Source organism: Salvelinus namaycush, chromosome 5 (genome assembly GCF_016432855.1).
Source record: "Salvelinus namaycush isolate Seneca chromosome 5, SaNama_1.0, whole genome shotgun sequence".
NCBI classification, from domain to species: domain Eukaryota; kingdom Metazoa; phylum Chordata; class Actinopteri; order Salmoniformes; family Salmonidae; genus Salvelinus; species Salvelinus namaycush.
In genome coordinates this window covers 48,512,275-48,525,736 of record NC_052311.1, presented here as the reverse complement: position 1 = coordinate 48,525,736, position 13,462 = coordinate 48,512,275, and the positions used below count along the sequence as shown (strand labels likewise).

The 13,462-nt window shown below is 44.2% G+C and overlaps 1 protein-coding gene across 2 annotated transcripts in view; it reads right to left on the bottom strand.

The window, feature by feature from the left end:
* LOC120047596 (DNA-binding protein SATB1-like) overlaps positions 1 to 9,422 on the bottom strand; it is a 42,431-nt gene extending 33,009 nt beyond the window's left edge. For both annotated transcript variants that reach the window (XM_038993135.1, XM_038993134.1), the window contains exons 1-4: positions 9,190 to 9,422; positions 7,150 to 7,326; positions 6,285 to 6,411; positions 1,658 to 1,781 (exon numbers count right to left, since the gene is read on the bottom strand). In XM_038993135.1, coding sequence (XP_038849063.1) covers positions 1,658 to 1,781; positions 6,285 to 6,411; positions 7,150 to 7,326; positions 9,190 to 9,409 — 648 coding nt within the window. In that variant the 5' untranslated portion in view covers positions 9,410 to 9,422. The remainder of the gene's footprint in view (positions 1 to 1,657; positions 1,782 to 6,284; positions 6,412 to 7,149; positions 7,327 to 9,189) is intronic.
* Positions 9,423 to 13,462: the final 4,040 nt, after the last annotated feature.

Genomic DNA, 13,462 nt, shown 5'->3' with positions numbered 1-13,462 from the left:
TCAAACTCCATCTGAGCGCAGTCAAATGATATTCCACTGGGAACGATAACAATAGTCACAGTGGTGAATAAAGTCTATTTTCTCTCAGGCCCCCCTCCCCTCTCTTGGAGTCGGAGTCTCTTCAGGGCATTTGTAGGCCAAACACACAAAGCATGACTCCCCACCACAAAAGAACGAACTAAATGTTTGACAAGACCCAGAACAAAGGCGCCGTTTTTCTTAAGATCCCCCCCCTCTTTCTTTCTCTCTTTGAGCCCTGTTCTGAGGTAGGGTTCATTCTCTCCCCCAAATTCTCTGTTTGTTAACCTTTCTCTCCCCAGGATTACCCTCCTGAATATCAAGGAGACACTAATCCTATAAAAGCTGCCAATCATCCAAGCCTCCAAACACGCCCTTTCCTCTCCCCGGGCGCTGTTGGCTTCCCAGAAGCCTTAGGAGCGCCTCGGCCTCTGTGGCTTCTCACCTGCCGCCCATCACATCCCCCTCAGGCACTATCATCAGAGACTCTGAGCCAGAGTTTAATACTGATAGGAAACAGCAGTAGCCACGCAGATCTAATACTGGGCTCAATGGCCCAAATGAGCGTTGAGACTTATAGAGAGACCTATGAAAAGCAACAAGACACCTCTCTGTGGGTATAGCAATGCAGATGTCAGATATTTTAATGTCGGGCCATCTGTGAGCCCCTACAATGCAAGTAAAAGGATAGCTGCTTAGAGTATATCATATATGATATTTGGGATTAACAATGCACATCTCAACTATCATTTCATATTTCCGATATTTCCGGTGTAAAACAGACCCTCTTACCTTCACAGAGCGTCTTACAATGAGTAAATAACAATGGCTGAACAACGGAGTAAAATCGAGCAGCGATGCTATCCTCTGAGCCTGCGCGGTTGGACCGCACCACAGAGAGTGGTTCACATACGGACCGTAAACAGGGTGATTACCGGGCTGAGGGAGAGAGGGAGGGAGCGGCGGCACGGCTCAGCCTGAACACCACCGGGGGACTCTTTACATCATCGCCACGCTCTGCCCAGCTAAACACACACACACACACACATAACACGGGCCTCTGGGTGACCATACAGCAGCCTCGGTGAGGGGAGAGTCCACTCCATACCGCACACCATAACATACACACTCCATACCGTAAGCGCTCACACACACACTCTATATCGTAAGAGCACACACACACACACCCAGACGGCTCCTGTGATAGATATACTGCAGTTTCTTTCCTGCAGAACAGCTTCTGTTATGAGCTATGATATACGACAAAAGCTGTAATCCTATAGAGTCAAGCTACTTGAATACAGAGTGAGTGTATTACATAATGGTCTGAGAGAAAAAACTCCAAAAACATACATATTTCTAGCCTGACGTATAAAGAGGAAATCAAGATTATTCTGGGTTGGTCCATTGTTTACCCAACAATAACCCTGCATTCAATCAACAGTACTGCTTCTGCAAATGAGGGAGGAAGAGAAGAAGAGTGGGAGGTGCATCTATATGGACGACAATGGGTATTGATTTGGATTGTCTATGGAATTCTCCATCGTGTTCCACTCTATCAAACTCTGGGCATTTGAAAAAGGGACACTGGCAGTCTTTGGCAAATGGAATAGTGGGGGTTTGTGGACGGCTCCAGCACCTGTGATAAGGGACATTCTTTTGCCAGAGAGCTCTGGTTCATGTCTTTGAGTAACTCCTTGAGGGCATTTCTTACTGTAGAGTGGGTCCACTGCTCTGGCGGCAGGTCCTCCAGTTTAGGACAACTGTGAGATGAGATAGGAGGTAGGAAGGAGAGATAGAGGGGGAGAGAAAGAGAAAGGAATGAGGGTGGGGGGAGAGGACGGAGAACAGGGAGATTGAGACAGGGGAGGAGGAAATACAGAGAAAAGAGAACAGAGAACAGGAGAGAGCAGGAGGAGAAAGAGAGAGAGAGAGATGAGCACAGGGCCTTGCTTTCCTGCTGCAAGCGCCCCTCCAAGACAGACAGATTTCATTTGGCGCATCAAGCAGATGCATCTGGAGATTGCTCTCTCTCCCTCCCTCCCTCCCTTCTCCCTCGCTCTCTCTCTTTCCCTCTCTCTCTCCTGATTGTTCTGATTAGTTAATTACTTTATACAACACATCTGCTGTATTGATGCATGAATTATACATCAGCTGCATGTGGCGACTATTATTTCATGTTACTTCTACCTTCCTGGCTCGATGTGCTCGGCGAAACAATTTAAGGTGTTACCGGCTAGATTTCTGCAGCGGGGGGAAAGGAAATAACAACATGCCGCACGTAAAAACACACATTTTTGATAAAAAGACAAATAATGTATGGCTCTATGTGATATACAGATGAATGTACTCTATTTACAGACAAGTGGACCCCCTTTCAAACCAGATCATTTTAATGAGGGGAAATTCGAAAACAAGCAGGTCTCCAGTGAGAGAGCCCTGTTCGCTTCAGATAAGGATCTCTTCATTTGATCAAGCACGCGCCACGCAGACGTCACGTGTGTGGGACATATGGCCGTGTTCGCATTGCATGCATTCCTGAATTATGGCAACGACAAAAGAAACACGTGAACCGCACACTCCACAGTTGGTATGGGTGTCTATTGAGTTTATGTGTGTGTGGTGGGGGAGACGGGTTGCTATTGTCTTCGAGGTTATCAAAATGTTGTAGGTACTTTGATATGTGTAATGCATATATAATAAACAGAAGGTAGATAGGTAGAAGTTTGAGGATTCAAAGATAGAGGGCGAACACACACACACACACACAACACACACACACGCACGGCTCTGGTTGAGGCTTTGCCAGAACACCTTAAACGGCTGTAGCAGCTAGAGAGCCTCTGGGGAAAGCAAAGGAACAGAGGGGAGGAAAAGAGAGGAGGGTGAGTGGTGGAGACAGACAGCTATCCATGCAGACACACAAGCTTGCTGGAAATAAACACAACCTTCTGTGTCCTGGCTGGTGTGTGTGCAGAGGAGGGGAGGAAAGAGAAGGAGGGAGGGAGAACGACCTGTGTGTCTGTGTGTGTGTGTGTGTGTGTGTGTGTGTGTGTGTGTGTGTGTGTGTGTGTGTGTGTGTGTGTGTGTGTGTGTGTGTGTGTGTGTGTGTGTGTGTGTGTGTGTGTGTGTGTGTGTGTGTGTGTGTGTGTGTGTGTGAGTGTGTCCTGGCTGGTGTGTGTGCAGAGGAGGGGAGGAAAGAGAGGGAGGGAGAACAACCTGTGTGTGTATGTGTGTGTGTATGTGAGTGTGTGTGCGCGTGTGTGCGCGTTGCGTGTGTGTGTGAACAGCCCCCCAGAGGGTTGCATTAGCAGTGAACTAGTGAGGGTAGGGCTGAGTGTGTGCAGCTGGCACAGGCCTCTACACCAGCAGTACCAATCTCAGTGTGTGTGTGTGTAGTCTGTGGCTGCTATGTGGTCTGTAAACAGTATGTGTGGGCTGTGTGGCCAGACTGGTCATTAGAAACGATTTTGGATGTTTGAAAACGTCCTGAGAACGTCGATATATGCCTTCCTCGGCTCTGACAACAGCAAAAAATATATAAATATTGCCCAGCACTGGGCGAGAAGTGATGATGATTGGAGCTGGGACATGCTGCTTAGACCACTGTGCTACTGCAGTTCACAATGCTCTAGCAAGCTTTGAAAACACTGTGAATACTGATGATACCTGATGGTAATATTGCATGTTTTTTTATTATTTTGTTGTAGCCCTTTCCTGCAGTCAAATGAACTAGTGGCCTTATAAGTGGAATGTTATAAATATCTTTCATAATTTCATCATTAATAAACATACTTTCTTTTTACGCCGAAAATCTGTGTTTCTATGTCAAACGGTTTCGGTATATTTCCGTCTTCTGTGATGTATATAAAGTGTAATATTGGGATGCAAACTCAAATAAGATTTGTTTAAGACTACCAAGAAACACTCTGTGTGACCCTGATTTAGCCCACTGGGGTAAAAGGTTAAGCCTTCCCCAAACCATAGCCCTAACCTTAACTATTAATGCCCAAACTGTTAACCTTTGAGTTGTTTCTGTTTGAATCCTGTAACCATGTGTAATTACCCCTGTGACCACGCATAATGAAAGCGTAAAAAATAGACGTTCATCCATAATATGTTGAATTTCGAAGGGAAACTATGAGATCTTGTTGGTGTGGCTACTGACTGTGGTCAACGTATTACATTTTTGTATTTATTTCACCTTTATTTAACCAGGTAGGCTAGTTGAGAACAAGTTCTCATTTACAACTGCGACCTGGCCAAGATAAAGCAAAGCAGTGCGACACAAACAACAACACAGAGTTACACATGGAATAAACAAACATACAGTCAATAACACAATAGAAAAAGTCTATATACAGTGTGTGCAAATGAGGTTAGATGAGGGAGGTAGAGCAATAAATAGGCCATAGTGGCGAAATAATTACAATATAGCAATTAAACACTGGAGTAATAGATGTGCAGAAGATGAGTGTGCAAGTAGAGATACTGGGGTGCAAAGGAGCAAAATAAATAAAATAAATAACAGTATGGGGATGAGGCAGTTGGATGGGCTATTTACAGATGTGCTATGTACAGGTGCAGTGATCTGTGAGCTGCTCTGACAGCTGGTGCTTAAAGCTAGTGAGGGAGATATGAGTCGCCAGCTTCAGTGATTTTTGCAGTTCGTTCCAGTCATTGGCAGCAGAGAACTGGAAGGAAAGGCGGCCGAAGGAGGAATTGGCTTTGGGGGTGACCAGTGAAATATACCTGCTGGAGCGTGTGCTATGGGTGGGTGCTGCTATGGTGACCAGTGAGCTGAGATAAGGGGGGCTTTACCTATCAAAGACTTATAGATGACCTGGAGCCAGTGGGTTTGGCGACGAATATGAAGCGAGGGCCAGCCAACGAGAGCAAACAGGTCGCAGTGGTGGGTAGTATATGTGTCTTTGGTGACATAACGTATGGCACTGTGATAGACTGCATCCAATTTGCTGAGTAGAGTGTTGGAGGCTATTTTGTAAATGACATCGCCGATGTCAAGGATCGGTAGTCAGTTTTACGAGTGTATGTTTGGCAGCATGAGTGAAGGATGCTTTGTTGCGAAATAGGAAGCCAATTCTAGATTACATTTTGGATTGGAGATGCTTAATGTGAGTCTGGAAGGAGAGTTTACAGTCTAACCAGACACCTAGGTATTTGTAGTTGTCCACATATTCTAAGTCAGAACCATCCAGAGTAGTGATGTTGGACGGGCGGGCAGGTGTGGGCAGCGATCGGTTGAAGAGCATGCATTTAGTTTTACTTGCATTTAAGAGCAGTTGGAGGCCACGGAAGGAAAGTTGTATGGCATCGAAGCTCGTCTGAAGGTTGGTTAACACATGGTCCAAAGAAGGGCCAGAAGTATACAGAATGGTGTCGTCTGCGTAGAGGTGGATCAGAGAATCACCAGCAGCAAGAGCGACATCATTGATGTATACAGAGAAAAGAGTCGGCCCGAGGATTGAACCCTGTGGCACCCCCATAGAGACTGCCAGAGGTCCGGACAACAGGCCCTCCGATTTGACACACTGAACTCTGTCTGAGAAGTGGTTGGTGAACCAGGCGAGGCAGTCATTTGAGAAACCAAGGCTGTTGAGTCTGCCGATAAGAATGTGGTGAATGACAGAGTCGAAAGCCTTGGCCAGGTCAATGAATACAGCTGCACAGTATTGTCTCTTATCGATGGCGGTTATGATATCGTTTAGGACCTTGAGCGTGGCTGAGGTGCACCCATGACCAGCTCTGAAACCATATTGCATAGCGGAGAAGGTATGGTAGGATTCAAAATGGTCGGTGATCTGTTTTTTTACTTGGCTTTCGAAGACTTTAGAAAGGCAGGGTAGGATAGATATGATAGATAACGTAAATGGTGTGTACAGTTTTACAGTAGGTGCTTTGAGCAAACCTGACTGCCATGCATGGTTTTTGTATGGACTGGATAGCTACCATTGCTATGTCCAGCCCATCCATGACTATGGGGTGTATGGCGGGATTTCAGGTATGTCTTTGCAGTTATGGCTACTGCAAGGTCTATGGCTATAATGCTAATTTGAGTTAGGGTGGAAGCATGTAAAGGAATGGAAGGCCTATGTGTTGGGTGTTTAACCCAAGTTAACTAGGTACGCATGCTACACTAGGCTGGTATAGCTGGGTGGTGGGTTCAGAAGGGTGATGTGGTTGGGTACTTCACTGGACTTGCATTGGGGGGGTAGTTGATTGGGCAACAGGGCGTGGAGACTGACCTGTGCAGCTGAATTTTCAGCGTGACCACATGGTACACGTCCTGCAGCATGTCTGCCACGGTGGCGTCCGGTGCGTCCGTCACGTAGGACAGTGGGACCGGGTTCCACTTGCCCACCTGAATGAGACCTGCAATGGAAAGAGAAACACAAACACAATCAATGGTAAATGTTATGTTTCTCAAAGTTAGACGCATACAGATAAACATTTACAATCATTGATTGATTCTATATTTTTCCAGCAAGGCCACATTAAGATTGACATTTCTTTTCCCAGTAATCCCCGCCCAGGTCTGTGTGTTAGAGTTGCAGTCAGCTGCAACGGGTCCCACCTTCACTCCCACTGAGTGTTCCAGCTAGAGGTGTACAGAGCAGAGAGGCCCTGAGAACTCCTGAGAAACATGTAGTTGCATCCCCTGTCTGGGATCAATGTCAGCCTACGTTACTGAGCCTTCAGATCAGCTGGGAAACTATCAGAGGCCTGGACAGCTAAGGCGGTTGTGTGTGTGTGGGGAGAGGGGGGAGGGGGCAGTGTGTGTGTGTGTGTGTGTGTGTATGTGTGTGTGTGTGTGTGTGTGTGTGTGTGTGTGTGTGTGTGTGCGTGTGCGTGTGCGTGTGCGTGTGCGTGTGCGTGTGGGTGGGTGGATGGATGGATGGAAGGGGGGGAGTGTGTGTGGGGTAAGCTGTGGGAGAAGCCAAATCATAGCAGGGCCAGTTCTATAGTTCGTGGAACGGGCCTGTGTGTGTGCGGGTGTGTGCGTGTGCATGCCTGAGTTTGTACGTGTGTGTATATGTGTATGTGTGTGTATGTGCGTGTATGTGTGTGTGAGCGGGTCATCAATAGAGTGGGGGCTTGTGCCAGTCCTACCTTTCGCCTGTGCCGCCGAGCTGTGCGAGTAGCCCAGTGACAGAAGGGCCATCTCAATGAGCTGGTTGAACAGCATGTCTTTCCTGACCAGCACAAACTCGGCGTGCTCCTCCTTGCTGTCAAACTCGATGGGGCTCTCGTAATGCTCCACCACGCAGAACACAGGGAGCATGTTGCCTGGAGAGACACAGACAACACAGCGAGGGCTCAGACATGACAAATGGTGACCTTCAATGGGGGGATTAATATTACATTTAGACACAGCTGATACAGTCAGACTACCTCTATTCATGAATGAATGAATGAATGCCAGTGCCATTCGTATTATCAGTGACAGCACAATGATAAATATTGCATAGTTTTTATTAGAATTTCCATATTAGCCTTATTCACATTGATAGAACTAGTAGTGGTAGTAGATGTGGTGGTATTGTGATTTTAGTTATTCAATCATGATCAGTGACATCATGATTAAAGTAATGATTTCAATGTTCTTAGCCATTATTAATGACATCATTATTCAATTTGAACTAAAGTCTAAATAAATTGAATGCTGTTCAGATGAATCTTGGCCAATCTCAGCTTTCAACCACTTTTTGGCTGAGATCTGTTGATTCATTGTCAAGGAGCTCAGATCACATTAGACTGCTTCTGCCTCTGCTGTCAACCCCATATCACCTTCCCATGATGCACCGCTCCAAATCCCAACACTCTGGTGCGCCCTGAGGTTTACTAGTCTGTGTAAACACTGCACTGCTATTAGGTAGAAAACGAGCAATCCTTGTCCAAAGACATTGAGTGTTCGAGGTGCACTGTGCAAATTTTACATTATACCATTTGGGTTAAAAACTGCTTTTGATATTTCGGAGCATCATAACTTTTTTGGTTAAAATGTTCCTCTATAGCCTTCAGTGGTGATGATATGCCACACGTTATTCATGGAGTTTGAGCAGTTGCAATGAACCATATTTCTAATGTCCGGCATCCTGAAGATGCAAACATCTCTGACAAACAATCAATAAACGGGGTAATCACCAGTAGGTGCCAGGGAATGTGCTGAAATGCTGCTTCTCTCCCTGATTTTAATAGATAGAGATCTAACAATAAAGACTGCTGTGTAGGTTCATTTGGGGATCAATACAGCCTTTGTTTTCATGGAACGGAGAAAAGCCCATGGTAAATATTATTCAGCTCAAACAATGCCCACTGTGGCCATGCAAAACTTCAGCAACAGACGCTTCTATAAATTTCACAATTTCCTCTCGAAAAAGGCAAAAAATATACTGGAACCGTCTGAAAAACGGGAGGGCAGAGTGATGCAGGGCTTTCTCTGGTGGTGTTTTGCGACAAATGACAGAGGAACCAACTAAGAGCAACAGCACATCAAGACACTCAACACAACATTCTATGGTTCCAAAGTCCCCACAAACACCACCGAACAAACAGTCGAGACATAACGGCCAACCGCTAATAAACTCATGAAAATCTGCAGGTCTGAATGCTCGTATCTAGCCCCAAAAATTGTAACATTATTCATGTGATGACCAGGCCAGTAGTTATATAAAAAAGCTATGTCATCATCTCAAAATGAAGGCCCCTTAAGCGGCAAAGGCTCTTAAATGACATTCTCTTCAATAAACAACAGGAGAGAAACAGTGACGCAGCGTTATGCAGAATAACACAGTAATAATTCTTAAACGGCCTCGGTATAAACAATAGGTCTTCGTAGATAGGCCTAAGTGTGGGTGTGTGCACTAAGATGACTAAGGGAAATTGAAATCAGTTTGCGCAGGAAGATGGAAACAAAACCATGACAACATGACACTTGTGAACCATGAAGACATGGAAATTGTAAACACAGACAGCACACACACACACATGTACGACATTCCACCTCTCTCCCATCTTGCCAAACACACACAGGCCAAAATTTGGGAATACTTGTACTGAGGGTCCTTTTGAAGTGTCTGAGGGTTTATATTTTGCTATCTCACACACCTACACACATAAACACACACCACCCTGACCAGTGTCACTCACCCCTCTTGTGGCAGTTCTTGAGGAGGTGTCCCGAGGGTTTGTAGGGTACCCCGGCCAGCTTGGCCCCCGTGCTGCCCAGGCGGGCCCTGCCCAGGGGACTGCCGTTCTGTTCCAGCCGGGCCAGTTTGGCTGGGGGGGCCTTGGAGTCGCGGTCGCCCATGCTGTTGACCAGGTCACAGTTCTCCTTCCCCAGGCACGCCTCGCTGAGATGGTCCATCATTCTCAGCACCTCTGCTCACTATCACCTGGGAGGAGATAAGACAGGGACAGTCTGGGTGTTAACTAGCTGGCAGGACATTAGGGGGTTTCATGGACATGTAAGGCCTTCACACAGTAAGCACATCATATTCAAATGCATGATATTAAGTATGCCAAATTATCTTTTTAGGGTTGATTGTTTGGACATTGAAAATGTTACAACAAAGAGGGTGATAACTTGTCAACATGAACATCTATCTATGGGAAAAAGCACATAACAAAAACATAACAGTTACAACAATAACTGCCAATTTTGTCCTTTCATTACTTGGCACTCACAATGTTTCGTGCCATCGTAATGTTCCCATTTTTCAGAGCATGTATTATTTATGTCTGTCCCACTACGGATTCCCATATGGTGGGCAAACAAGCCCATTTTTTTTGCAAACACATTAATTTGCAGAGAGATTCCACTCTGATGATTACTGCAGTTCACAGCACAAGCCCACAAGCCCACAAGCCTTGCAACAGTGAAGTGAAGGTTGAGAGAGTAGAGCTAACATATTCAGCTTGAGTCACTTTCAGCACTCCAAAAAACAAAAAATTACCAGACAGGCTTTTGGGAAAAAAGCATAAACAGGCAAAGGACCCACAAGTGGTATCACATGTGCCTAAACAGGACATGATATAAGGAAGAACAATTGTGTGGGATGTCTCTTTAAATTGCTCTTTCAATTTCAGAGAAGACATTACAAAATGTGAGGTAAAACTGAATGAAAGCAGTACCATTGAAAAGATGCTGACTTTTTATACCTTTGAGCCTATCAGAAATTAAAAGTGCAATCAGAAAAAATTATGGATAAAGAAAAGCCTGACATGCCAGCTGCATCTGATTACTGTAAACACATTTTTTTATTTAACCAGGCAAGTCAGTTTAGAACAAATTCTTATTTACAATGACAGCCTACCAGGGAACAGTTCAGGGCAAAACACCAGATTTTTACCTTGTCAGCTCGGGGATTCGATCCAGCAAGCTTTCGGATACTGGCCCAACGCCCTAACCACTAGGCTACCTGCTGCCCACATACACAACCACTGACTGCAGGAAGCACACAATCAACACCTTGACAGGCTCTCCACGACTGAATGACACAGTTAAACACCTAATACACACCATTTGCTTTAGCAACATTTGAATAATTATCTGTTATGGTGTTTCATTCTTTTTGGTAAAAAATAAGGCTAAATTCAGATGGGTTATTATACAGTGTTTACATTGTGCAATAGAAAGTTTTTTTAAATATTTAAACAAAAACTGAACAGGTCAAAATAATGTATCCCCACCTTCCCACCAGCACACAAATAATCATGAACTATCTCATTCATGATATGCAATGAAGCAACTAATTATTTAAATAGGGGGGCAACAGAATCCAGACCCGGATATGGTGGTAGTCCAGGGCAGGATTTCTGAATGACCTTTAAAAAAGACAAGCAAGAGTGCAAAACACAAGTTAAGTTACATTTTAGACAAACCAACCTGAAACTCAGCACTTCAAAACTCGAAAGCATATAATGCAGTCTTGGTGAACGATGCCTTCTTCAAGTTTTGTCAAGGGAAAGAAAACTTCAATGTCTGATGCTTTCTAGTTTTAAATGATAGGTCCTCTACAGAAATGTGTTCTTCTTTTGAGAGATGAAAGGTTGATATACAAAAGAGCAACCCAAATCTATATAAAAGAAGACGTCGAGACAGACTGGGATACGATAACATTGGTAAGGAATTAAGTCTGTACAGTATAGCCTAAATAAATCGAATTATTTGCTCACTGGAAAAATAGTCATTCTTAGGTCTTATTAGAAGTAGCGGAGGAAAATAACACCTGATACAATAAACTGGCTAACTGTCTCGAGCATAGTCCATTGGTTACAAGTGCAACGAGTTAACACAACGTATCCACCACGATTATCAGTCAGTCGTTCGTGAATAGAACATCGGTTGGTGGTAAGCGGTGCTGAAATCTGTTATTTCTACCAGTCGCGAACAATCCTGATGTATAAACGCATACAAAAATAACGTGTATTAAATAAATTCGGCTTCTCTAGAAAAAAAAAATCGACAATGATCTGCTATCTCATGTAGAGACGATGGCGCAACGATATGCACACCCATGTTAAAAAGTGCGATTTACTTTCCAATGTCGAGTTAAGGCTTGCTATGGATGCATAACATCTGCTTGCGATATGTGTTCTTTCTGCTGGTTTGATTAACGTCCGGACGGGAGCTCTTCTTTCTTTCTCGCTTTCCCCCTCTGTGTCCCCATTAAATTATGAGTTGTATTGACTCATCACTCCCCTTGCTGGTGCTGCCTGTGCTTTCCCTTTCTCCTCCTCATTTCAAAAGAAAATACCCCCAAAACAAGACGATTTAACCCCCATGTCGAGTGTTGAAGGCAGCCACCCACGACAGCCGATGTCCTGGCGGAGTGGAGAACCTAAAATAAAGTAAAAAGTGGAAAGAAAACAGAGGATGGTGCGATTTCCGGCTGTGCGCGCAGGAATTTTTAATCAGCTTGATTAGAGTGAGGCGGTTCTGCATTTATTACTGAATAAAACACATGCACATACACAGAGGCGCGCATAGGCTATACATATTCGAGATGCTATGCGAATGGACATTATATAGGCTACAGGAGGACCATGTGTGAAATTGTTCAAATAGGCCGATATAAACCGCGCATCACTGAAATGCTATCTGAGAGAGCACAATAGATTAACTCCCATGCCATTTTGGCTATTGATCTACGTCAGTCCTGAGTAGCCTAATCGACCCGTAAGCTATTCTTATTGTACAAACAAATACATAAACAAACAAACAAAATTGGTATCCCGAATTATAATAGGCTGTTTGTTTATTACATGGTTACTATTATTTTCCTGAACTTTTCCCATAATAAGATGAATAATAGCCTACAATAATAATGCCAGAATCCAATATCATGATTATTGAAGACAGATCAAATCTGTTAGGTGTGAACAAAAGCCTGTTAACTGTGTTTGCATATCACTTAGAGGTGCCTCATGGCTGAATATGTCTTATTGCTACAGCACACATCATAGAAGTAGAGGGTGGTGAGCAAAAGCTGTTCTGGTGCCTTTCTAAATAGCTTATGTACACAGTGCATTCATTACACACATGCTACAAGCAGCCCTACACACGGGTGACAACGCAATAGAGAGCATAGCCAATACTCTACTACTAAAAAGATTGGATTACGGTACTGACTTTCCCTGACCACAAATATGGCACTGTCCTATCCTCGCACAGGAGAGAGGGGGGACTGGGAGAGAGTGAGTGTGACCTTCCCAAGACCCTAGAGGCGCACCTCAAGGACATCACTGTCAAGGCAAGTGCCTTACAACTTCTGTTATAGACAAAGTATTGTCTATAACGGAAAGCAATGTTGCTGTCTATTACTATATACATCACAATACAATTATTCTTGCTCAAATGGGAATGTGCACAGCACAGCGATGCTATAAAACATATGTTTGCACAAACAACGTAGAGAGAACATCAATTGTCACACAGAATCAAAGAATGCAAATCATTACAGTTATCCTGCATACCCTGAGATAAACACTATTCTACACGAAAAGATTGTCAGCAGGGGACAATAAACAAAAACAAATGTGGGTGTAAATACTTACAGAGACAGACCAAGATATTAGGTACAGTATATCAGGCATGTTGTCAACACAACATGAAAACAAGGCAGTCCAAATTCATAAAAAAAGCTAAAAAGGAAACCAACCAAAACAGGATGCATTAATACCTGGCAAACCATAAACACAAACTCTATATGTGCAGTGATTGCCTACCTCTTTGGTCAAACACAGAGGAAATGCTACATATAGAAACAAAATGTTGCATATATTGTAGTATTTAATCATAAACCATGGTAAGGCCTATAGCTCCCAGAAATGTTAAATCATAAATCTCCTCCCACACAAAAAAAACGGTTGTTTTGTCAATAACGCATAGAGGCGAGCAGAAGGAAATATGTGAGGGGAA